Genomic DNA, 26,648 nt, shown 5'->3' with positions numbered 1-26,648 from the left:
TCAGACTTGGCCTGACATGGTGACAATAACCTGATCAGCTGCGACATTAAAACCACAAAAAAGGTTCTCACCCATTCAGTAATGAACCTGGGCTGTTTATGTCACAGTATGGCTGCCGACGGACAGCCGACTGTGAGGAGTGAGGACGTGGAAGTGCAGACATGCAAAGAGACAAAACTTGAGCATAACAAAAATGAGCTGTTTATTAAGGCTGGCAAAATGGTACAAAACAAAAGGCAAAGACGAAAGTAAACAATAACCTAAACTGGGTGAACTAAGATTAAAACATGACCTCACAAACCTTGAACATTTAGACCTGGCATGGATTCCTAGAAAAACCTGGAAACATGACATGAACATAGCAGACGACCACCCACTGGAGGTGATCAGGGGAAGTGGAAACACATAGGGACACAGCTGACACAAATTAACATGTCACAGGGGAAGAGCAAAACTAAACACGAAGAACATGGGACACCAGACCTCTTCAAAATAAAATGGGAAACATAACGAGACACAGACGTGACAACACAAGCTTGACAACATAAGAAACGCAGATATGAAACACATGAGGGGTGAGGGAGACTTAAAAACAGGGGTGAAGACGCAAGGGGAATCTAATAAACAGTGAACTGTAACGGCAACCTATGCACAATAGAATTGAACTTAGAGAACCTAATAAACTTAAACATAAACACACTCAAAACATTGGGCCAGAAGACCCAGAATCATGACAGTTTAGTGGTTTCATGCACCTGGACATTATCGGTCCTGTGGGTTGCCTGCTGGGGCTTTGGCTTTTTAAAAGAATGTTTGGGGCTGGTTTAGCTGTAAACTGGGGAGCTCTTGTCCATTAGATGTATTTGCACTTGTTGAGAACCTGTTGTTTAGATGGTGATATGTGTATATAGGACCACGAATGTCAGGATCCAAGGTTTCTCAGAAGAGCTGTCTTACACTGTAAGGACATAACTGCTACTCATCTGTCTGTGGTTTTATTAATGCTGTCGCTTGTGTCAGTGTTAGTCATAATCCTATATATGTATATATGTATAAATGGTGACATTTCAACCATTTCTAAAATCGAAACAAATACGAAGCATTTTGACCACAGGTAAAAGTATTTTACAAATCTGTGCATCCACACCTAAATGCATTGTGATCACTTATGCACAACTTTTTAAGTTCAATTTAAGAAATCTGATCATCTTCTCTTTCAAAAATCTTTCTGTGCATACACATAACATCACTTTAATTTTCACTCACAACACCATGGTTGTACAGGACTGTGGACCATCCTCTGAAGTGGGTATATGCTAATCCATTTAATGTGAAATAAAACTTTGATGTTAATCTTACTATTCTCTGAAAACAGCAACATTATTGTTAGCTTAATTGCTAATCCTGGACATTTCTGCTCTCAGCTGACATCAAGTCAGACAAACCTTGGCAATGGAACAGTGGACAGTGGAAGCACAGATGTCCCAGTTTTCTGCTGGGACTTGAACACAGCTTAGATTTGTGGATCTGTGTGAAACTACCTGGGTCTCAAAACCCTATGTGGACATGCGATGTGACCTGTATGTAATGAATGATTCGTGCATGTGCACTTAAGGTTTTGTAAGTGAGGCAAAGGGTTATGTGTATTTTTAGATATTTGTGTGCACAGGAAGATTTTTTGAAAGAACATAATCAAATTTCTGAACTTGAAGTTGTGCGTAAACAAGCAGCATTTATTTAGGTTTGGATGTACAGATTTATAAAATGGTTTTCCGTGTGGTTAAGATGTTTTGTATTTGTGTTTGGAGCACACATTTGGAGTTCCAAAGTTTCATTGACCATACAGACCCACCCTTAAGATTGACCTCAGTACTCATTCTTCTCGGGTTTTATGAGTTTGATTTCTTTGTTTGGAGAAGTTTCAGTAAACACTTTCCTACGTTGAAGCCTTTGACGCCTTTGACTTCTACCTGTTCCCGTGTTTCAAAGGGAGATGAGGATTGTATGCACTGGGTTTTAGGGGGTTATAGAGTCCCAGATTCCAGATTCACTTGGTTAAGTGCAAAGGTTTGTCTTGGGGTACCCCTGTAGGGTAGAGCCTACAGGGGTTACAAACAGTGAACAACCCCCTTTCCCCCCATTGGACTATCCATATACCAAAAGAACAGCAGCCTAGATGTCCAGTAACTGATTTCCTTTGTTGCATCTTTAGGGTCAAATCATGGTCCAGGGAAGCTACAGTGAGCTGCAGTCCTCTGACCTCGATATGGTGTCCCTGCTGAGACGTGATGAGGAGCAGGAGCAATTGTCTCCATTTGCTGACCCAGAAAAACTGTCTTTACAAAGTCGGTGGACAAATGATTCTCACAGTTCACACTGTTTCCTCAACTGCCCCCTTCCACCAGAAAGCACCTACACTGAGCATCTTCCTGTATGTATATTTACTAAAGAGATTGAACATTGCTATTTTTACAAAATAGTGTTGTTTTACCTTCAGTTTTTTAAAAATGTAATTAATTTTCATAGACCCCCATGCATTGTCCTTTCTCTTTTTCTTTAAAGTTTCTATATGGTACCATGGTATATAAACAAGTCCATTTATTACTTCTTCTAATATGTGACATTTGTAGATATTATCTGATAGCCATTTGGCTAGAAAAGATATGCTAACTTCAGGTAGCTATTGGAGAAGTTCACTTACTCTAAGTCAGGGGTGCCAAATCCCAGTCCTCGAGAGTTACTGTCCTGCAGCTTTTAGATGCATCCCTACTCCAACACAGCTGAATCAAACGGTTTGATTACCTCTTCAGCATGCCATCAAGTTTGGCAAAGGCCTGATAACAAGCCATTCATTTGATTCATTTGATTTGAACAAGGATGCATCTAAAAGCTACAGGACGGTAGCTCTCGAGGACTGGGATTGGGCACCCCTGCTCTAAGTAATTAGTTAATGTGTTAATAAATGGTAAATGGCCTGTATTTGCATAGTGCTTTACTTAGTCCCTAAGGACCCAAAAAGTGCTTTACACGACATTCAGTCATTCACCATTCACACACACATTCATACACAGATTCACACACTGCTGATGGCAAGCTACATTGTAGCCACAGCTGCCATGGAGCGCACTGACAGAGGCGAGGCTGCCGGACACTGGCGCCACCGGGCCCTCTGACCACCACCAGTAGGCAACGGGTGAAGTGAAGGGGTGAAGTAATAAAATCATGAAAATGTATGAAAATTAAAACAACACAGAAAATTTAACCCCAAATCAACTATCTCAAATCCTCAACCTCTTAAAAAGTAAAAAAAGATGAGTGAAGAAGAAACACTTAGCGCATCATGGCACCCTAGACCTATTGCAGTGTAACTAAAAGAGGCTTGAGGGTCACCTGATCCAGCTCTTACTAATGCTTTATAAAAAGTCTAATCTTAAAAGTAGTGATGGTGTCTGTCTCCTGAATCCATACTAGAAGCTGGCTGTACAGAGAGGGGCCTGAAAGCTGAAGGCTCTGCCTTCCAAATATTGTAGCAACAACAAGTAAGCCTGCAGTCCGAGAGTGAAGTGCTTTATTGAGCTGATATGGTGCTGTGTGGTGTTCATTCATGGTACATGATATGGTAATGGATGGTACATATACACTGCACTTATACACTTAACACTGAATTACTGCATCCATGTAATGTGGTGTGTAGGTAATCAGCATGCAGGCACTGTAAAGTTGTTACTGAAGCTAAGATTGCTTTGATGGCAGCTTTCAGCTCATCTTTATGTGTCCATTTCCGCTCCATGTGAGGTCTCCCAATTTCTTAAATCAGCTATTCTTGACAATCCTTTCAACAGCTTTGAAAGAATTCTCACCTTTTCCTACTCTACGGTTCCTTTCAGTCAAATTTCACGTTACATGTAATAAATATATAAGAAAAAACTATACTGTCAAAAGTATTTGCTCATTTGACCATTCATCCAGAAACACATTTATCAGGTCAGACAAGAAGGACTAGCTCACGGTCCTTGCTCTAATTCATCCTAAAGGTGTTCTGTTGAGTTGAGGTCAGGTTTTCATGATATATATATTTCTCACTAATATTATTTTAGATGCACTATCATGAAGTGTCAGCTTTGTTCTGAGATTACAAACAGTAAAACTATGTTCAAGTATAAAGATGTGCTTGGATCATTTCTTGTTTTGCAGGTTGAAGCTATTCAAACTATTGCAGAGGAGACACGAGCTGAAGGAAATGTCAGCAGTCACATTTATTTTACATACTTCACGGCAGGCTGTAGCCTTCTGGTTTTAATGGTTATAGTATTTCTCAGTATTCTAGCTGAGGTAAGTCACAGACCTCTTATGGTACCATTAGCAAGTGAATGGAGATTTTTAATGCAATGTTTTTATTCATTGTGAACATAAGAAACAAAACCAAGTTGAACCTTTTTTTTTATTGTTTGTTTCTTTTCAATAGGTGGCATATATCCTTCAGGACTGGTGGTTGGTATACTGGTGAGAACTCAACACACTTTTAGTACTGTGTAACACTGTGCAAGTCTTGAGATACACCTCATTTCTTTATAATTTGCTTCTAAGGAGCTAAAACGTTTTTAGATATATTGTAATGTAAAGGCCCTACAAAGAGATTTGATAAAACAGCAAGCGCTTTGGGGACAGTGGGAAGGCAAAAAAATAATAAATCTATTTTTTCCTTCTGTTCTGCATTTCTATGTATGTTTTCAATAACTCACTACACGTGTGTCCCATTTTGCAAGCAAAGTATAAAGAAATTAGTGGTAGATCAGGACTTTAGTCCAGTTCTGTATAGCCAGTAGCTTACTTTTCTATTCATTTAATTACAGAACATTTTATTAGACTGTTTAAGTGATGTTCTTATGTTTCACACTTTGTTTAATTGTCTTCTCACCTGACAGGGCAAGAGATGATTTTACAAACGGCACAAACAGCAGAGTCACTGCTGTTAGCCTTAAAAGTGGAATGAATGTTACTAGTTCATACCAAGAGTTTAATCTCTCTTTTTACCTCAGCATTTATTCAGGTAAGCCTTTCAGTCCTGTAGTTCTTACTGAAATCTTCACATACTATTGTTGACTACCATGTGTTTAGTGTCCATTATGTTATATTACTTGGTAGAATATCCTGCTGTAAATCAAATACCAAACTATTTTTTTAATATAGTCCTGCTGTGTTTACTTTTAGGTTTGACAGCAGCAGCTGTGGTCTTTGGTTTTGCCAGGAGTTTGGTGATATTTCATGGGCTGGTGAGATCAGCTCAGACTCTTCACAACAGCATGTTTAGTGCTGTGCTCCACACTCCTGTTAGCTTCTTTGATGTCAACCCCATAGGTGAGGCCTACACAGGATTTATTTTTATTTTTAAGAGGAAACAGTCACATATTTATCTGCCTAGTGTTTGTTAATAATGGATTGCATTTATATAGCGCTTTTCTAGAGCCTCCGAGCGCTTACAATTCTACTATTCATTCACTCTCACATTCACACACTGGTGGAGGCAAGCTACAGTTGTAGCCACAGCTGCCCTGGGGCAGACTGACAGAAGCGAGGCTGCCATATCGCGCCATCAGCCCCTCTGGCCATCACCAGGTGAAGTGTCTTACCCAAGGACACAACGACCAAGACAAACAGAGCTTCGGATCGAACCGGCAACCTTCCGGTTACAAGATGAGCTTCCCAACCCCCTGAACCATGGTCCATTGTTTAAAGGTGTAAAATGTAAGACTCTTGTAGGAGCCAGGAGTTTTAATCCGCCTGGAGCATCACATCATGGTGGAACTTGGGAACGGATAATTCGTATGATCAGAAGAATTCTGAAATCCGTTCTTCAGCAACAACAGTTGGACGACGATGGATTAAATACGGTTCTATGTGAAATTGAAGCAATTTTAAATGACAGACCCATCACAAAGCTTTCTGATGATCCAAAAGACCTAGAGCCACTTACACCAAATCACATCCTCCTGATGAAAGGAAAACCATCTTTACCACCCGGACTATTTGACCCTCAGGATATGTATCTGAAGAGAAGATGGAAACAGGCTCAGTACATCTCAGATCTTTTTTGGAAACGATGGATACGCGAATACCTGCCTTTGTTACAGGAGAGACAAAAATGGAACCAAAAGAAGAAGAATCTAAAACCTGGAGATATAGTCATTATAATGGATTCTTCTGCACCGCGTGGTTCCTGGCCACTTGGAAGAGTTCTGGAAGCCATTCGTGACAAAAAAGGACTTGTGCGATCTGCACGTTTAAAAACAAAGACTAATATTCTGGAAAGACCTGTAACTAAACTTTGCTTGTTACATGAGACTGTAATCTAAAAGTGTGTTACTTATGTTTATTTATGTGAATGTATAGGTCTAAAGTAGACTGTATTAGTGGCTCCTTATTTTCTTTGTGATTAGAATTGCCATGTCTGATAGCCATTTCAATTAGGGGCCGGGGTGTAGGAGCCATTCTTGGGTTAATACCTTATGTGGTCACTAGAGGTCACCTTTTTCTGTTTTGATTATGTAATGTAAAGGTATTTAAGGTAGACGCACGTAATCGGCGTCAGGTGTGTCATTGAGAAGGCAAACAGTTTGTGATCGTTGCGCTGTTATGCTAAGGCGATACAGAATAAAGACCAAAAAGGACAAGATACATACTGCTGGATTTATTGGACTGTGAACTTAATTCATGCATACCAGTGACATCGCGTCACCCCCGTTAACGACCACCTCAGTGGCTTCAAGCGTAGGCTTAGCCTCTACAACTCTAATTCAAAAATAAATCAAAACTGTCACCAATTGGGGCAGTGTTTCACTGGAAAATTCGTAGGTATCAATCCCCAATGTTTAAAAGACAAACCGCAGAATTAAATCTTGCTAACTATCCAATAACACCGGAGACACTGAAAGCTTTTAAGGCTGGTATTAACATGTTAGCCTGCTTACTTTAGTTGAGATCTCTGTATAGATTGCATAAACATCTAGGACATAACTTTAAAGCTGTTATTTTCTCACATTCTGCTCACAGATTTGGTTTAATTTCATTTTTAATTTCATTTTTAAACCATTTTCAATAAGCAATCACACACATTAGCCAGAAACTCCTAAAGTCTGAACTGCAGGCCTCACATCCACTTATAACACAGAATATTTTCAAGTTGACATTCTGCCCTTTAACAACATAGTCCTGTTAATTAAAACTGTGTCTGCATTGTAGGAAGAATACTCAACAGGTTTTCCAAAGATGTCAGCCAAATGGACTCCGTGCTACCTATCACCTTTGTGGACTTCTATCAAGTAAAGACTACCATAAATTATATACATATGTAGACAAAAATACTGTGCCACCTACACCATGTTACATTTACAGGAGCTGCTTGTCCACAGAAACCCATGCTATGAACCTTCAAGCATACATGCTCAATCATCCATGTAAGGAAATCCCAAAAAATTGATTCTGTTCATCTTGACATAGCATTTTGTGGGAGAAACGTTTCATCACTCATCTAAGTGACTTCTTCAGTCTGGACTGACTGCAGGTTTCCCCAAGTTTATGAGGATTACACATCCTGGATAGGGAGGAACGCTGGTTTGAGCGTGGAGTCAAGGAGGCCATTTACGTGAAAAGGGAAAGACCATCTCTGAATCGAGGAGGGGGCCTAAGGGTACATCTTTCACCAACTTACAATGCTGTGATTGCAGCCATACCCCAACTCTCTGTGAATTTTACCCATGCCCTTGATCAATGGGCTTTGATCAGTAATTGTTGATCAATGGTCATGGCAATTTGCATATTAACAATCAAGGAACTGACCCCACAGCCCATTGTTCATTCATTGGGCTGGTTTCAGTCATTGTACAAATGTGCTGTTGATAAGGTTGGGGAGGTATCTCTGGCTCTCTTCCACAGCATGTCTTTTATCCTGTTTTCCTTCTCCCACCCCCAACCGGTCACGGGAGATGGCCCCGCCCCTCCCTGAGCCTGGTTCTGCCGGAGGTTTCTCCCACTGAAAACACTACGTCCAGATGAACATAATCACGTTTTTGGGACTTCCAGCATAGAGTTTTTGTATGCTTTTTGAGCACTGGTAGTTTTTTAAACGCGCTATGTGCCTCAGCAGAGTGACCCCACTCTGTAACTCTGCAACTTCATGCTGTGGTTGCTAAATGGCTCCACTTAAAGCTGAATGTAGAATATCTAGGAGGGAAGAAATTTCATGAACTGACAGTTGCCACTATTACTTAAATGATTAGAAGGTGTAGCACTCATTACTTTGGTCCATGTTTTCTTTATTTTGACTTAACAAGATCTTTCAGTGTTTTCATTATTTTTCATTATATGATGTTTTTTTTAAGTTATTTTTACAGAATGTTGGCGTTATCGCGGTGGCAGCCTCAGTTATTCCTCTCATCCTCATCCCTGTTGTGCCTCTCCTGTTAATCTTTCTGTATTTGAGGAGCTTGTACCTTCGTACCTCACGTGATATCAAACGCCTTGAGTCAACAAGTATGTTGATTTATTATTTATATAATTTGTTTTGGGGGAAAAAATAATCTGAAAGGGCCAGCAAAAGTAGTTCTTGTCTTTTCATTTTGCCCTTTCTACAGCTCGGAGTCCAGTTCTCTCACACCTGTCCTCTTCCCTTAATGGTCTTTCTACAATCAGAGCTTCCAGATCAGAAGAGAAGTTAAAGAAAGACTTTGATGCCCATCAGGACCTTCACTCAGGTTTACTCTTTGAGAATAAACATTTACACTTTCCAGGCTGACTGGAATTTGTAAAGTGACTGATTAATTTTCAGTGTTAAGTCCAAAAATTCTGTGAGACAACTTTACTATGGTGCATTTTTGAAAGACATGCAGCAAAATGGTGAAGACTTGAACCCAGGCCACTGCAGTCAGGGTTTCAATGTATGATGTATCTGCTTAACGAAGCAAAAAGAAGACAAATAAGAAATTGAACGACAAACCAAGTCTATTACTTGCCCTGTAGTAATCCAGATACAAAAAATAAGTCTGCCTTTGCAGTTTTGTACCCCTGAGCTGTAAAATGCTGATGGAGTATTGTTGACTCAAGTTCAAATTTGAGTAATTCAGTCTCAGGTTTTTTTCTGCTCTTTTGTTTCAGAGGCCTGGTTTTTGTTCCTGATGACCTCCCGCTGGTTTGCACTACGCCTCGACAGCATTTGCTCCATATTTATTACCCTCACAGCATTTGGCTTGATATTACTCAGAGATGGTAAAGAATTAACAACGTCCATCCATCCATCTTCATCCGCTTTGTCCGGGGCCGGGTCGCGGGGGCAGCAGCCTAAGCAAAGAGGCCCAGACCTCCCTCTCCCCAGCCACCTCCTCCAGCTTATCCGGGGGAATACCAAGGCGTTCCCAGGCCAGCCGAGAGATATAATCTCTCCAGCGTGTCCTGGGTCTGCCCCGGGGCCTCCTCCCGGTGGGACATGCCTGGAACACCTCACCCAGGAGGCGCCCAGGGGGCATCCTTGTCAGATGCCCGAACCACCTCAGCTGGCTCCTTTCGATGTGGAGCAGCAGCTGCTCTACTCTGAGGGAGAGGCCAGCCACCCTTCGGAGGAAGCTCATTTCTGCTGCTTGTATCCGCGATCTCGTTCTTTCGGTCACTACCCACAGCTCGTGGCCATAGGTGAGGGTAGGGACGTAGATCGACCGGTAAATTGAGAGCTTCGCTTTTACACTCAGCTCCCTCTTCACCACGACGGACCGGTGCAGCGTCTGCATTACTGCAGCTGCAGCCCCAATCCGTCTGTCGATCTCCGGCTCCCTTCTTCCATCACTCGCGAACAAGACCCCGAGATACTTGAACTCCTCCACTTGGGGCAGGAACTCATCCCCGACCCGGAGTGGACACTCCACCCTTTTCCGGCTGAGAACCATGGCCTCAGATTTGGAGGTGCTGATCCTCATTCCCACTGCTTCACACTCGGCTGCGAACCGTTCCAGTGCGAGCTGGAGGCCCCCACCCGATGAAGCCAACAGAACCACATCATCTGCAAAAATCATCTGCAACAGTCCATTCATTTAACTCTCCTTCAATAATCTCAAATACTGATTAATTCTGTTCCTATCTTGATTCAGAGCAATTGTGTGGCATCGCATGATTTTTACCAAGGTCTCAGTCCTGTCTTATTTACGGTGTTACGTTACTGGCTTTGCTTTTTTTTTTTTTTTAATTAATTAGTTAATTAAAGCTCCTGATTAGGGTCGGGCTAGGCTTAACAGTGGGTTCACACAAAACCTTGGTTGATTGTGACCCACACCTGTTTTCACACCTTGGCTCGTGTGATTAGGTAGAGGATCAATAGGGGGTCCATGTCCCTCTTGGGGGAACACTCAGATAGGGCTTAAAATCTGGGACTCTCCACCAATTACTCTTAGAACTGAAGAAGCTTCTTGGATGAGAGGTGAAACATCTTCAAGGAAATTTAAAGAAGTCCAGACGCTTTTCTTTCCAAGCTCCTTAGACTCCTGATGATTGGAGACCTTGCAAATGATGCATGTAATTTGAGATCTGTTATCTGCATGCAGTTTTAGTTTCTCTTTTGTGGTTTAAATAAAACAGAGAAAAATGATCCACTGGGTAAAAGGGTTTTTCTTTACTCGTCTTGCTATAAAGCTCAAGTAACATTCAGGATCACTCCCAATATTATGAAGGTAGAACCATCTCAGTGAATATATGTCTCTTACTAGTGTCACTTTCTTTGCACAATGATCTTGTACTTTTGCAGTTACAAAACGATTTGACTAAAAATTATGTAAAGATGGCAATGTGTTACTGACTGCAATACCAGAGTCCAAGCTAAAGCTACAAAAGCTAAACTGGCAGCACACTGGCCAATTCAACACTTTGTTAAATAGGTTTAGAAGAACAAACTCACGTGGTCTGTTTTTTTCCTTCTTAAATTTATTAGGGCTGGTGGCTGGAGAGGTAGGCCTGGTTCTTACCTATGCTGTGACACTGATGGGAAACTTCCAGTGGACAGTGAGACAAAGTGCCGAGGTGGAGAACATGGTAAAAACAGAGTGACATTTAAATTTAAGGCTTTTTTCTTCTGTTATCAGATATTCACATGACATGCTGTTATGACCTGCTGAAGGTAGCTCGTGATTTTTTCAGATGACATCAGTGGAGAGGGTGGTGGAGTACACTGAGCTAAAGAGTGAAGCACCCTTAGAAACTCAGAAGCGTCCTCCCCCTGATTGGCCGAGCCAAGGAATGATAACCTTTGATCGAGTGAACTTCTTTTATAGCAAGGATGGACCACCGGTCCTCAAAGACATCAACGCCACGTTTCAACCCAAAGAGAAGGTGACACATCGGTTTGTGGAGAACAGCTGGTTGGGGTCTGAGTGATGATCAGCTGTTGATGTTTTGTGTCCTGTGGGTCAGGTTGGTATTGTGGGTAGAACAGGAGCGGGGAAAAGCTCTCTGGTCTCGGCTCTGTTTCGCCTGGCAGAGCCCCAGGGAAAGATCTACATCGACGGTATTGTGACCTCTGAGATTGGCCTACATGACCTGCGCCAGAAGATGTCCATCATTCCTCAGGTACAACATCAGATGACACTTCAACTGCCTGAAGAAATACGTAGTTACAATCTCACTGTTACAATAATGCTATCCATTTCTGTTATTCTTCTATTAATTGAAACTGCTATATCATTTATTTTCAGTAAATTAAACTCAAAACACAGATTTTCAAAGTCATACGATACTGCGTGTCGTTTCCAAATCCATATCCGGTACATAGAATTAATGACGTAGCAGAGTCTACTGATTTTTCTCCCTGACTTCTCTCCCCTCTGCTCCCCAGGACCCAGTTCTCTTTACTGACAGTGTGAGGAAGAACTTGGACCCTTTCAACCAGCACACTGATGAAGACCTGTGGAAAGCTCTGGAAGAGGCTAGTATTTAATTAGCACACCCAGATTTGTCGTTACTGCCCACAGACCAGCTACAGGTTTCTCCTCTCCATGTTCACTGCAGGTACAGATGAAGTCTGTGGTGGAGGAGCTGCCTGGGAAGCTGGAGACTGTCCTGGCTGAGTCAGGCTCCAACTTCAGCATGGGCCAGAGGCAGCTGCTGTGCCTGGCCAGAGCAGTCCTGAGGAAGAACCGCATCCTCATCATCGATGAAGCCACAGCTAACGTGGACCCGAGGTCCTCCAAACACATTGCCAGCACATATAAAGCATACACAGAAATGTCATTACACATCCACTAGTTTTCTCAGCACACCTCTCCCATATGTTTCTACTGTGTTTTGGTTGTTGCTGTGATTACAGGACAGACGAGCTGATCCAGAAAACCATACGAGACAAGTTCAAAGAATGCACAGTGATCACTATCGCGCATCGCCTCAACACCATTATAGACAGTGACCGCATACTTGTGAGTCATCTCTTCTGTCTCAGTGCAGTTTAATTTAATTTCAATCAACCATGTTTTATAATCATATTATCTCTCAGGAACACCTTGAGGATCTTTAAATTTTAACTTTAGCTGTCCATTTTCAGTCTGACAGTGTGTTAATCAGTTTTCATAGGGGTGGGAAATGCATTTTGTCAATCAGTACCCATGCCTAATGATCGTGAAAGCGATCATGCACTGGCCAGGTTCCTGTTTGGCTCATCCTTAGCAGGTTGTCAGTTTAAAAAAGGACTGCAGAGGACTGTTACATGTCTGGATAACAGACGAATCAGTCACAGTGAATGGATTTAAAGTTCTGGGCCCATGAAATAACTGATATTGGTAAAGATTACAATCAGGATCGTCCCAATTTATAGATATATTTTCCAAAGTAGTTTTTGAGATGTAGCACCATTTTCAAACTAATTTGAGTTCATTATTATTGCTGTGTAGCGTGTCAGTCTTTATATATTTTTCACATGCTAGCTTTTAAAGGACTGTAAGTTTACCGTTATTGGTGAAGAGGACATTTGTCTATTTTTAAGGTTCTGGAGAGTGGGACCATCCAGGAATTCGACCACCCCTTTACCCTGCTGCAAAACAAAGAAGGTGCTCTCTACAGGATGGTGCAACAGATTGGCCAAGCTGAGTCAGCATCTCTACTGGAGTCAGCTAGACAGGTGAGCTGAAAAAAGTGGATAGGGTGGAGAGAGAACTTTGGACTCTGTTTTTAAGTTAATTCGAATTAAAATAACGTTTTTCCCCTCCAGGCAGCACAGAGGTCCTGAAAGTCTGTGGCCAGTGAAGCGTGACTGTTGTGCCTAAGAACTGGAAGCCTTCTACCACTTTGCTAACTTGTACACTTGGATCCTAGAACAGTAGAACCACCGTGGGTTTAAATTGGACGCCCTTGGTATTTTTAAATAAATGTCTAACTACTAAAAGAAATCACTGCCGTCTCTGATCCATGGCTTACACCTAAATGAAAAAACACAACAATGATCATTACAAATGATAAGGATCATTTATACCACGAACCTTCCAGGGGTTATATTTACCCCTTTTTTTGAAATGCTGAGCTCTACAATTGTGCTACACTTGGTTGCCTTGCAGTGCTTATTGGTTACATATTTTAATAACCACTCTCCTATCCGATGACCCATAGCTAAGAGGATTAGCTGACAACACAAACAGATAGGAAGCTAGAGTTATATAGAAAGATTAATATTTATTGCAGAATTTAAAGGGGTTGGGATATTGAGGGAACAGGGAGCAGGTCAGAAAGGTTGACTGGGCAGGTTGCTGCCTATGCAAACCAGATAAAGCTGAATCTTAAATGTCCAGGAGTCCAGGGCTGAAAACTGGGGCTGGAGCAGACTGTGTGGTGGATCATCCAGAGCTTATGTCTTTTTAGTAGTCTTGACTATAGGATGGGATGATGGTGGGGCTCTACTCCAACTGACTCTTTATTGTGCTTAGTTGACAGTGTTGTCTTCTGCTACTCTATAGTTCAAGGTTCACTATCTTGGTGTCAGGTTTCCATTTAGCAGCAGTAATAATGTAGTAGCCACAATGGCCCTGCTGTGGTGAAAGAGTTTAGGTATACTTACAACAGTCTATGTAAATTCTGGAAGTAAATGCCTAAATTTATATCTAGCTACTGGCTCTAACACGAATTCTCTCCTTTGAAGTAACCAGTGAATTTTCCTCCATTAATGCTGTTCATAATTCTAACAGCAAACCTCTTGTGACTCTTCATTAACTAAGGAGCTGAAGCTAGATGGTAGTTTGTGTAGCATAAAGACTGGAGATGGGTAAATGGACTGGTTCTCATATAGTGCTTTTTTACTTGATTACTCAAAGTACTTTAAACACCATTCACACACACATTCATACAAGCACTTTTTCAAGGATTGAACCGCCTGTCTAGTGATGACATGCTCTAACTCCTGAGCCACCTGCCTGAGTAGGTGTTGTTTCATAATAAACCAAATCCATGAACAAATGATGTGTGAAAATGATCAGTGGTTGCCAATTTGTTTGCCAGGAACATTGATGATTTTTGCAATTTCAGTGTTTCTTTTTCAGCTTTGGAGTCTTCAGTTAGTATAGAGAAGGTACAAAGCAGTTTTAAACCACACAAGTTCAGTTTAACTGGACTCCGTTGTTCTGTTAGATGTATTCCTAATAGAGAGAGCTTCCGTTCTATAGTGTGCTGAGCTTTCCTAAAGTAACTAGCTACATTATCATTGGAATAAAATACATTCCTGTTAACAATTATACATGAAATGAACCCAAATAAGTCATACATGAAAACTCCTATCCATTATTCAGTGAGAAAAACAGATGTAACATATCCATACACAGTGTTTGGTTACCTTGGCACTAGGGATGGGTACCGGTGATCATGGCACCGGTTCTGACATAAACGGTAGTAACCAGACCGAAAAGCAGCGCACATTTCGGTGCTTTATTTCGGTGCTTTTTTTTCCTGAGCTGTGATACACTGCTAGCCAATCATTTTACGTTTCCGAGGATAGTAGGCGGGGCCAGGTACGTACGTTCAGTTAGAGCAGAGCTACAGATTAAAAATGTCCAAGGCGAAGCGGTCAAAAGTCTGGCTGTACTTCACAGCAAAATATGCAAACTCAGCAGCCTGCAACAAGTGCTTTAAGCTGATACTGTGATACTGTCAAAGGAGGTAACACCAAGAATCCGATGAAACAGCTGGCGACGCATAGCGTTTTTTTTAAAAGCCGAGAAATGCGCCGTATTTGATAGCTTGCTGCGAGACCTCACACCGTGCACGTCGGGTGGGTTGCCAGTTATCGGACCCGGAGCAACATCCCCCAAAAACCTGAAGAATAGAGTCCTGGCCCCTAGCCCTGCCAGTGTAGCAGAAATGATGAGGATGATGATGCAGCAGCAGCCGTTCTTCTCTGCATGAGTAGCTTCATGTTGTTCGTGTGTAATTTACGTTGAGTAGGCTAACCACGTTATTACATTAATGCATGTAAGGTGAACTAGCAAACATCATCATAGCTACATGCGGCTGTCTTCTTGTTTGATGGCAGATACTCGCTTCACCCTGGCCAAAAAGGCTAAAATGACCAAAGAAAAAGTGGGAAACAGTTAAACATGAGAGGTTTTTGGACAAAGTTTGTGTTTTTTCCATTGTTTAAGCACTGCTTCCAGCCAAGAGTGATGCCATATATGCCCCATAGCTGCAGAAAAGGCACACATTGTTATCTTTTTACAAAAAAACCCAGCTGAACATGAGAGGTTTTTGGACAAAGTTTGTGTTCTCCATTCTTTAAGCACCGGTTCGAGCACCGTTTAAGCACCGGCACCGTTTCAAAAGTACCGATTTGGCACCGTATCGGATAAAACCTAAACGATACCCATCCCTACTTGGCACATACCTGCAGTTTCCCAAACCTGATGGTTATTTTTTTCTTTAAAAAATGTTTTTGAACCCTGACTTTGTTTTGGACATTATCTTATCTTTAAGCCTAGATTTGATGTGATTAGATTTATTGCTGTTCATTGGTTGGATGCCCATGCATCCATAGCTATAATGAACGTTGTGCAATTTGGTTATGAACAATGTGATGGTGTAAGAAACAGTTTGCTTGAGTTCTGCAAATACTTGTAATCGTGGCTGTTCATTATTGTTTTTCTAGCAAAGCTTCTGGTGCACAAGTCACTGACTGTGCTGGGGTGAAAAATTCTCTGCATTTCTGTGTATCAACTACAGAACATTTAATTCTTGTTATGTACGCCTGCTAGCTATTTCTGTGGCCAAATATGTGTCTGGTTGCATCTCTGACCACAGCCAGCAGAGATGTCATAATGTAGTATTGATTTAGCTACAACTGTATACATCACTGTTATAAAAGTCTCCTCTGCTAAACCTTTATTGATTTTTTTTTTTTTTTTGGGGGGGGGGGGGGGGGGATATTATTCTTTTGCTTTGCTTGCCTTGTTTTACACTCTTTGTAAATTACTTTAACAGTGTGAGACTTGTGTCTCATTGATTCCTTATGTGACACCGGAGCGGAAAGGCTGATTATGTTTCCAAGATGGTTTGTGTTTTTTAAAAGGAAGGAAACCTTCCTCAAAGCGGGCAGAGCAGTGGAGCCGCCGAGGGAAAAGCACACGATACAAAAACTGTAGAATTAAAAATATAATTTATTATATTTAAATAGTTAAAAAGGTAAAATGAATTAAAACAACCTTGGCCAAGGGAAGACACAATAAAAATCAATAACACACAACATTAAAAGTCCAGTGGAATCCACCACGGCCTAAAAGTCACAGAAAAACTAAGAAATCCAGCGTAGTAATAAAAGAGGGAAACCCAGCAGAGTCCTCGCCTTCCTCCTCGCATTCCACGTCCTGGTGCACTGAAGAAAGGGAGGGAGCGGCAGTCACTATTCCTTTGGCAGTTTACTTTATAAAAAAGGATAAGTCAAAGACTTACCTGGGAGGGCAGAGCTCTCAACTCCGCCCGCCGCTTCCTTAAACTGCAATCGGCACCGCGGTCTCACTGCTTCTGTTCTCCCGCAGTGCACGAGCTGGCTCTTGTCGTTATTGCCACCAGACTGCCGCTACGCGTCCCTAGTCGCTGGTCATCTGCCTTTTTTTCCTCTGATCGTTTCCCCTTTCCAGTCGCTGGTAATCTCTCTTCCCAGTCGCTGGTCGTCTGCTCCATCTGATCATCTCTACTCTCTGATCGTCTCTCGCTCTCCCCTCGGATCGTCTGTGTCTTTCCTCTGTCTGTCTCGCATTCTCCGTGTTACATCTTTTGTTGAACACCGGCTCCAACCCTTTTATGTGTCATTGAGCACTCTGTAAATTACCTTTCCTTTCCTCTTCAGGTGTGTCCAATTAGTCAAAACGGGGGAAAAGGCGGAGTCTCTCCAGGACAATTTGCCGGCAACTAAAACATGCAAACTAAATAAAACACTGCACAAAAATATAACCAATGCATGCAATATAAAAAATAAACATGTACACTTCACATTAAAATACAGCACAGCAAAACAACGTCCGTCCTTCCCTGGATGACACTTACCTTAAATATTAAAAGACTGCTGTCTGGAAATGTGTGGCTCCAAATACTCCTGTATAGTGTTTTGAAAATTGAAATTTATGGGGTGGTTTTATATTGCTTCTATCAGTTTGTTTTTGGGTATGTTTTTCTTAACCAGTGCTTTTGTAAACTGTGAACCTAATGTTAGGTTTGAATGACAAAAGTTTGCTGAAGTCATTGTGTCAACCATTTTTTTCACAAAATTCAACTGACCCATTTTATTTTATTTTTTTTGTTACTGTTAAAAAAATGTGAGGTGTAGAACATAGACTGTCTTTGGCTTTTGAATTAAAGTCAACACTTTTCTGGGCATAACAAAATATCTATTAAAATAATCTGAAAATCATTAATTAAAGGTCACATGCACAGAATGACAAATGGTTTTCAGTAGACATTTGGTAGACAGTACTAAAGGGTCATAAGATTAAAAATCTTGGAACCACAGCTGTTGGAAGATAACATTGACCTCGGTATTCTGTAAATTCCTGACCACTGCTGTAAATCACTATGACTCTTAACTGTAAAGGGCTTGAACTGAGAGCAACACAAACGAACTCGTTTTGCACTGCAGTTTGCATTTAGCTTGGCACTGCTACACTGTCTACTTGAGCTGGCATGCACAGCTGCTGCTGTCTTGTAAATACATATTTTCATTAGCGAGATGCTTGTGTGCCAAGAGCCCCCTGTGCTGTGGAAGCTGTGATTCAGGAATGCTTACCTTTCAGCTTGCAGTTGTTGAGGAAAGATAGCAGAATTGGAAAACTACTGAAGGCTGGGGGTGGGGCTGGGTGACTTTGTGTTTTTGCTTTCCAAGAGTGCATTAAATGTGACAAAAAAATGAAAATGTTACTAAACGTGAATAAAAAAAGGGAATAGTAACAAATACGAGGTATGAAAAGGTGAAGTCCAAATTGTTGATCAGTCAGTCAACACAAAAATTATTCCGCTATATAGACTGAACCCCCAAATCTGAAGCTCTCCAAAGGAAGGACAAATCTGTTTTGGGGTTTTTTTTGGGTCTTCAGTTCATGTGGCACCATGTTTGACTCTGTGGTGCCATTCATATTTTGTTGTGGTTTGCCAAGAGGCTACCATGAGGCATCAGATGCCTGAAACCATGTCAACTGGCTCCTGTTGATGTGGAGGAGCAGCAGCTCTACTCAAACTCCCTCTGAGAGAAAGTCTAGCCACTCTTCAAAGGAAACTAATTTCCACTGCTTGTATCCGCAGCATCATTTTTTTCAGTCACTACCCACACCTTTCACCATAGGTGAGGGCAGGACCTGACCAGCTCCCTTTTTACCACAACAGATCAGTACAGCTTCCACCTCAGTCCGTCTGTCAGTCTCGCACTCCACTCTCCCATCACTCGTGAACAAGAGATGCTTAAACCTCTCCACTTAAGGTAGTAACTTGTCTCAAACTTGAAGCAGGTGCTCCCCCACGATGTGAGTGGGCGTTAAGGCGTCTCGGGAGGGAACTCAAACGCCCACTCACATCCTGGGCCATCTGACCTCAGGAAATCGCATGATAAGGTGGGGCCAGGCTTCATAATGAGCTCACCCGAAACCCTGGTTGATTGGGACCCACACCCATTTTCACACCTTGGCTCAGGTGATTAGAGGATCATCAGGGGGTCCTTTTGTCCCTCTTTGGGGGGATACTCCCACTGGGTTTAAATCTGGGACTCACCACCATTTGACCTTAGAACTGAAGAAGCTTCTCGGATGAGAGGTGAAACGTCTTCAAGCAACTTAAAGAAGTCCAGACGCTTTTCTTTGCAAGCTCCTTGGACTACGATGACCTGGATGACTGAGAACCTTCACAGACATACTGTCCTATAGAAAATAGGAAAACAGCTTACTGTCTTGACATCTGTAAATGTCTACCTGCTGATTTTTTTTGTTTGGTTTTTTTCCTTTCATTTATTTAGGGTTAAATTCAATGAAAATAATGAAGTCTGCTAGTCGTACTATCTGGAGTATGAAACTGCACTCTCATTACCCAATGTGTTTTCTGTCAACTCGTTAGTCACTATAAGATAAGCGGAGCGGTAGAAGTTAATTAGCAGTCTTTAGGGTATTTGGGCTTCCTAAGAAAGTACATCCTTGGTTGTTCTTTTTCTACCTGGTGGGAAATGTTTGTGGACCAGGTAAGGTTGGCCAAGATGTGGACCCTGAGGAACTTAAAGCTTTCTACTCTTTCTACCTCCTTTCCATCAATGTAGAGGGTGGAGTACTCAGATCACTTTGTTCTCCTGAAGTCGATTACCATCTCCTTGGTCTTGGTTGTGTTCAGATGTAGGTTGTTGTTGTCACACAATCTCTTCAGATCCTGAACCTCCTCTCTGTAGGCCCAGTATGCACAGTCAGACCCATCCATTTTTTGTGTTTTGCAGCTAAGATAGTGACAGCAGAAACACTTGAGCCTGGAAATGTCGAAATCAATGTACATTAAATCAACACCTTATAAAACAGATGATGACATTATGAGAAACTGCCCAGCAAATGTTTTGATGGTGAATAACCATCAGGTGTCTGCGTTTTGTTGATATATAGTCACAGTGAAAAATTGTTCTAAAATAAAAGTTGAAACAATGTTGCAGATGTTACACTGTTAAAGGTACAGTGGGGCAAAAAAGTATTTAGTCAGCCACTGATTGTGCAAGTTCCCCCACTTAAAATGATGACAGAGGTCAGTAATTTTCACCAGAGGTACACTTCAACTGTGAGAGACAGAATGTGAAAAAAAAATCCATGAATTCACATGGTAGGATTTGTAAAGAATTTATTCATAAATTAGGGTGGAAAATAAGTATTTGGTCACCTCAAACAAGGAAAATCTCTGGTTCTCACAGACCTGTAATGTCTTCTGTAAGAAGCTTTTCTGTCCCCCACTCGTTACCTGTATGAATGGCACCTGTTTGAACTCATCATCTGTATAAAAGACACCTGTCCACAGCCTCAAACAGTCAGACTCCAAACTCCGCCATGGCCAAGACCAAAGAGCTTTCGAAGGACACCAGGAAAAGTATTGTAGACCTGCACCAGACTGGGAAGAGTGAATCTACAATAGGCAAGCAGCTTGGTGTGAAAAAATCAACTGTGGGAGCAATCATCAGAAAATGGAAGACATACAAGACCACCGATAATCTCCCTCGATCTGGGGCTCCACGCAAGATCTCATCCCGTGGGGTCAAAATGATCATGAGAACGGTGAGCAAAGATCCCAGAACCACACGGGGGGACCTGGTGAATGACCTGCAGAGAGCTGGGACCAAAGTAACAAAGGTCACCATCAGTAACACACTACAACGGCAGGGAATCAAATCCCGCAGTGCCAGACGTGTTCCGCTGCTGAAGCCAGTGCATGTCCAGGCCCGTCTGAAGTTTGCCAGAGAGCACATGGATGATACAGCAGAGGATTGGGAGAATGTCATGTGGTCAGATGAAACCAAAGTAGAACTTTTTGGTATAAACTCAACTCGTCGTGTTTGGAGGAAGAAGAATACTGAGTTGCATCCCAAGAACACCATACCTACTGTGAAGCATGGGGGTGGAAACATCATGCTATGGGGCTGTTTTTCTGCCAAGGGGACAGGACGACTGATCCCTGTTAAGGACAGAATGAATGGGGCCATGTATCGTGAGATTTTGAGCCAAAACCTCCTTCCATCAGTGAGAACTTTGAAGATGAAACGAGGCTGGGTCTTCCAACATGACAATGATCCAAAACACACCGCCCGGGCAACAAAGGAGTGGCTCCGTAAGAAGCATTTGAAAGTCCTGGAGTGGCCTAGCCAGTCTCCAGACCTCAACCCCATAGAAAATCTGTGGCGGGAGTTGAAAGTCCGTGTTGCTCGGCGACAGCCCCAAAACATCACTGCTCTCGAGAAGATCTGCATGGAGGAATGGGCCAAAATACCAGCTACTGTGTGTGCAAACCTGGTAAAGACCTATAGTAAACGTTTGACCTCTGTTATTGCCAACAAAGGTTATGTTACAAAGTATTGAGTTGTATTTTTGTTATTGACCAAATACTTATTTTCCACCCTAATTTACGAATAAATTCTTTACAAATTCTACCATGTGGATTCATGGATTTTTTTTTCACATTCTGTCTCTCACAGTTGAAGTGTACCTCTGGTGCAAATTACTGACCTCTGTCATCATTTTAAGTGGGGGAACTTGCACAATCGGTGGCTGACTAAATACTTTTTTGCCCCACTGTACTTCTCCAAAATTTCTTAGATGTCCTTGTTAGACTTGATAGCAAGAGCAAATTTGTGTTCAAGGATTCTTTTAAATTATTACTCAATTATAATAAAAAACTAAAAACAAAAGAACACGCTGTACCTCAAACTCACAAGCGCAGGCTTCTGAATCCATTTTTATCCTGAGCTAATTGAATTATTGCTTAACCAGTCCCATGCCTGGTTTACTATGTTGATGCTGAGAACGGGGAACAGATATTTGTAAAAGGCTGACGTGTTAGATTCACTATTCACTATCTGTTTTTCTCACATTATAAAAGCGTCTGGAACATCCGTATGGAAACAACATCCCCGTAGATCAGATCAGTTTTTGACCAGGAAGGTGATGGCGGGATTTGAACCCTTCAGCTTAAAACTTTCCTTTTTGCTAAAGCATATAGTTAGGGCTGATCAGGTGACCCTGAACCCACCCTTAGTTATGCTGCAATAGGCCTAGGCTGCTGGAGGCTTCCCATGATCCACTGAGTGTATCTTCTTCATCACATCGGTATACCACTTTGCCTTTAATTATTAGTTATTAATCTCTTGCTCTCCTTCACAGTGTGCCTTCTGTTATGTCTCTACTATTGTAGGATCGTTGCCTTAGAATATAAAGTGGCTTGAGGTGACTGTTATACATAAAACTGAACTGAATTCATCAGGATCTGTGCAGCAATGTGACTGAAAATGTCTTTGGATCTTTACTCTACCACTTTCCCTTGTTTGAAGGCTGAGGTATGGTTTAATGCTGACAAAGAGACAAACCGCTGTGCATGCAACAATTCCAGAGAGCAACAACCAGTCATTGAGTTTTGCCAGGAAACTTTCTGTAGTTGTGTTTGAGTAAAGCAAGATGTGTGTTTCCGCTGTCTCCATCTGGGTTACATAAACATGTCTGTATTTTCATTTCCTTTTCATCCTGAAGATATTTTAACCCAAATTAAATATCCAGCCTTTCATGGATATTGAGTCTTCTTTTTCTGGTGTCCAGTCCTGACAGATATTGGAACGCTTGCTCCTGAGAACGTGGACGCAGCAGCCTGAAGCCTGTTTTTCATTCTTTCAATACTTGTGTAGAGCATGGTAGCTATGTGCGGATGCTCTTCGTGGATTACTGCTCAGCTTTTAACACCATCCTTCCACACAAACTGGTGGCCAAGCTACAAGACCTGGGGCTTCCATACAGCACCTGCATGTGGATCAATAGCTTCCTCTCGGGCCGTAGACAGAGAGTCAGAGTTGGCCATCACACATCCTCAGCCCTGAGTCTCAGCACTGGCTCACCCCAGGGCTGTGTGCTCAGTCCACTGCTCTACTCTCTCTACACACACGACTGCACTCCTCGCCACCACAGCAACATCTTTGTGAAATTTGCAGATGACACCACAGTGGTGGGGCTCATTTCCAAGGGAGACGAGTCTACGTACAGAGACGAGGTGGAGCAGCTGACGTCATGGTGTAAGGCCAATAACCTCCTCCTCAACACTTCAAAAACCAAAGAACTCATAATAGACTTCAGAAGGAAAAAGGCAGAGATCCAACCACTATTCATAAATGGGGACTGTGTAGAAAGGGTGGCAAGCTTCCGCTTCCTGGGAGTCAATATAGCGGAGAACCTTTCCTGGAGTGTGAACACCTCCGAGCTGCTGAAAAAGGCCCAACAGAGACTGTACTTCCTGAGAATTCTCAGGAGGAATAACATCACACAGAGACTGCTGGTGTCCTTCTACAGAGCCACCATTGAGAGTGTTCTAACTTACTGCATATGCATCTGGTACACTAGCTGCACAGGGGCTCAGAGGAAAGCACTCCAAGGGATCATTAACACCGCCCAAAAGATCACTGGCTGCCCTCTCCCCACACTGGAAGTTCTACACAACGCCCACTGTTTTAAAAAGGCCCAAAACATCATAAAAGACACCTCACATCCTGGCCACTCCCTGTTCGAACTGTTGCCCTCAGGCAGACGGTACAGGGCAATCAGAGCAAGGACTAATAGACTCAAACACAGCTGTTATCCAACTGCAATAACACATCTGAATACTACAAAAAAATGTCCATCACGCCACTCTTGTGTTAATCTATGCACGGTCTGAAGCATGTGTGTGGGAATGTATGTGAATGTTTTACTGTTATATCTTATTAGTATTTTAAGTATTCTATCTATTTTATTTATTGAATTTTATTGTTTTATTTATATTTTGATATTGCTAGGGATGATGCAATGATCGGGGACCATTCTTAATTTCGTTGTTCTCATGACAATGACAATAAAGTTTCTGATTCTGATTCTAAATACTGTAATGTTACCTCAGTGGAGATAATGCTGATATTCCTGTAGATTCATGCACTGTGGGACTGAATTCCTTACAAACGGATCACCTGGCGTTCCTTTTCTTTGTTTCTACAGCTTATGTGTGCTGTTTATCTGCTGCTATAGTTTTGTAACAGTTTTGAGCCATACAACTTTAGGCTTTACAAATCTAATATTAAAATAATTTAATATAATTTAAGGGAAATGCATCTTTCTTAAACCATAGGTTCCAGTGACAAAAACATTAGCGTCCGCTGTTCACTCACTGCGTGGGAACAAAACTTCTTTTTACAGCGAAAAAAACCCCTAAACACAAGCACTGAGTACGCTGCCACGGAATGGGAAATTCACAGAGAAACTTGCGGATTCTTCCACTGACCGCTGCGGCACACCTGCACCTGCATCAGTAATTAGTTACTGATTACTTTTTTCACTTAACTTGACCAACACTGCATGTGGAACATTTATTCTCCCTAACATTGATCAGGAGGAAGCTGGCATCATCTTTCCAGATTACTGGGTTTTCCACTCATTAGTGTCTCACAGGTGAGCTGCAGCTTAGCCAGTCTGACTGCCTTGCACGTCAGTCCCAATTTCCTTGTTGCTTGTCATTTTTATAAAGGTATGAAAATACACTCAACCCTCATTCATAAGTCAGCATATCTGAGATGTTGGAACACATCCAGGACAAATTTTAGTACACTGAACTGTGATTGGTGAAAGCCTGTGGATTGACTGAATGCCACTGGAGGTCTTTTAAAAAATGATTGTTTTCCCTTTTTTGTGAGCTCATGTAGTCACACAGAAATACGCACACAGGTATCGAGATACACACAAATCTTTTTGCTACAATAACAGCCCCGTACCTTCTGAGCAGCTCCTGCATCCGCAGGAAGACACTGATGTTTGCAGAGAGGTAGCTGTTTGAGATGAAGGTGACATTTGCCCTGGAGGTAGTCAGTAATGACTACTTTTTGAAACTATGCTGATTATGCTTGTATACTTATAGTTAAGGAGGGTGAATGCTAGACTCTTACTTGTAATAGAGTATTATCTTGGTGCATTAAAAATAATTTTACTTTTTAAGAAAGGAATTACGAACACAGAAAATCAGAAAAATCACAAAATTAGAAAAAGTCAGATTTTGATCCACCATGCAACACCAACAGTAAAGCATCTGAATGGCAGCAGTTTCACTATCATTAAGCATTAAATGAATATGAAGTCGTTTATTTGTGCTTGTGTAAAATATTCAAGTAGCAGGTTGCTCTTTATTTAAACTTTACCGTCCTGTGTCCTATGTAACTGTAGGTACTTGAGTGAGTGAGTAATTTCAAACTGAATTTCTGCTATTACTGCAGCTCACACACAGAGACTTCGACACCCTGGCCTTCACTTTGGGGTAGAAAAGTAATTTTCAAAGAAAAATTAGATGTAGGAGAGAAATAGATCTGTTGCCTTTTTTGAATTAAACTGTGAGAAATAAATGTAAATATAAATGAATAAAATCCAGATTATCCTATAATTATAAAACTGAAAGCTTTTTGGTAATTGAAGGATATTTTATTTATCAATTTAATTTTTGGTTTTACTATGGACCCACAATATTTTTTTTTTGGTTTTTTTGTTTTGTTTTGTTTGTTTGTTTGTTTGTTTGTTTTGGGTGGTGTAAAATAAATTCAGAGTATTGGAAAAACAGGAACTTTTCTGTCCTTCAGTTGTTTATCTATCACTAAAATACTTTGGTGCAGGATGAATGGCCAGGGGAGAGATCCTTGTTAGTAGAAAAAGATGCAAAACGTATTAATATACAGTTAAAAGTCCATCATTTATGTCCTCCTTTACATTGTCCAAAGCAGTTCAGCAGTCCGGATTGGAGTCGTTGTCGGCCGATTTTGGATCCCGGACCTTACTTTGACAGCTCTGATTCGTTCATGTTGACAACGTAATCCCGCTCTGACTCGGCTTACTTCAAGTTTGACCTTAACGTCTTCCCGTAGTCACGTATACTTTGCACTCTGGGATGCAGAATTTAACTAGCCGTAAATTGAGCAGAAATTCTACACGCAGTCCAGAGCACAGCGCTCCCGCCCCTGACACCCAACCGGCCAATAAGCGGAGTGGACGTTCTCACTTGTTTTGTAGTGACGCACGGTTCGCGGACTTCGTTCGGAAGTTTCTGTGTGTGAAAGCAAAACATCCATGCGTCCGTCTGTTTTCTTCCGGGTCTCGGTTGTGCTGGATCCTGTACCAGTGGTCAGAAGTCGAGAGGCTGTGTAAACCCTGAGGTGTTAGGAAAGCAGACATATTTTAATAATGCTGCACAGGTAGAGCTAGACTGAAAAGATCACATGACTCCCTTACTTTTCAAGTTCCAAACACGACATCCTCTAGTCCTGTAGTAATAATAATATTAATAATAATAATAATAAAGTTTCACTTTCCTTTTCAATTTGCACTGATGGTCGTGTAGGTGGAGTTACGTGAAGCGATCTTAAATAACTTAAACGGCTAAATTCCAGCCTG

General features: G+C 41.7%; 1 protein-coding gene across 3 annotated transcripts in view; it reads left to right on the top strand.

The window, feature by feature from the left end:
- Positions 1 to 18,174, top strand: part of LOC309699713 (ATP-binding cassette sub-family C member 4-like) — a 41,420-nt gene extending 23,246 nt beyond the window's left edge. For all 3 annotated transcript variants that reach the window (XM_082522856.1, XM_082522857.1, XM_082522855.1), the window contains exons 15-31: positions 2,213 to 2,431; positions 4,195 to 4,332; positions 4,466 to 4,503; positions 4,926 to 5,050; positions 5,212 to 5,358; positions 7,240 to 7,319; positions 8,379 to 8,529; positions 8,631 to 8,750; positions 9,151 to 9,261; positions 10,967 to 11,067; positions 11,173 to 11,364; positions 11,446 to 11,601; positions 11,867 to 11,956; positions 12,040 to 12,212; positions 12,338 to 12,443; positions 13,007 to 13,141; positions 13,232 to 18,174. In XM_082522856.1, coding sequence (XP_082378982.1) covers positions 2,213 to 2,431; positions 4,195 to 4,332; positions 4,466 to 4,503; positions 4,926 to 5,050; positions 5,212 to 5,358; positions 7,240 to 7,319; positions 8,379 to 8,529; positions 8,631 to 8,750; positions 9,151 to 9,261; positions 10,967 to 11,067; positions 11,173 to 11,364; positions 11,446 to 11,601; positions 11,867 to 11,956; positions 12,040 to 12,212; positions 12,338 to 12,443; positions 13,007 to 13,141; positions 13,232 to 13,249 — 2,100 coding nt within the window. In that variant the 3' untranslated portion in view covers positions 13,250 to 18,174. The remainder of the gene's footprint in view (positions 1 to 2,212; positions 2,432 to 4,194; positions 4,333 to 4,465; positions 4,504 to 4,925; positions 5,051 to 5,211; positions 5,359 to 7,239; positions 7,320 to 8,378; positions 8,530 to 8,630; positions 8,751 to 9,150; positions 9,262 to 10,966; positions 11,068 to 11,172; positions 11,365 to 11,445; positions 11,602 to 11,866; positions 11,957 to 12,039; positions 12,213 to 12,337; positions 12,444 to 13,006; positions 13,142 to 13,231) is intronic.
- Positions 18,175 to 26,648: the final 8,474 nt, after the last annotated feature.

The sequence above is a fragment of the Aulonocara stuartgranti genome (genome assembly GCF_965226115.1).
Source record: "Aulonocara stuartgranti genome assembly, chromosome: 23".
Classification (NCBI taxonomy): domain Eukaryota; kingdom Metazoa; phylum Chordata; class Actinopteri; order Cichliformes; family Cichlidae; genus Aulonocara; species Aulonocara stuartgranti.
The sequence above is the reverse complement of the archived record's forward strand: the minus strand, read 5'-3'. Positions and strand labels throughout refer to the sequence as shown.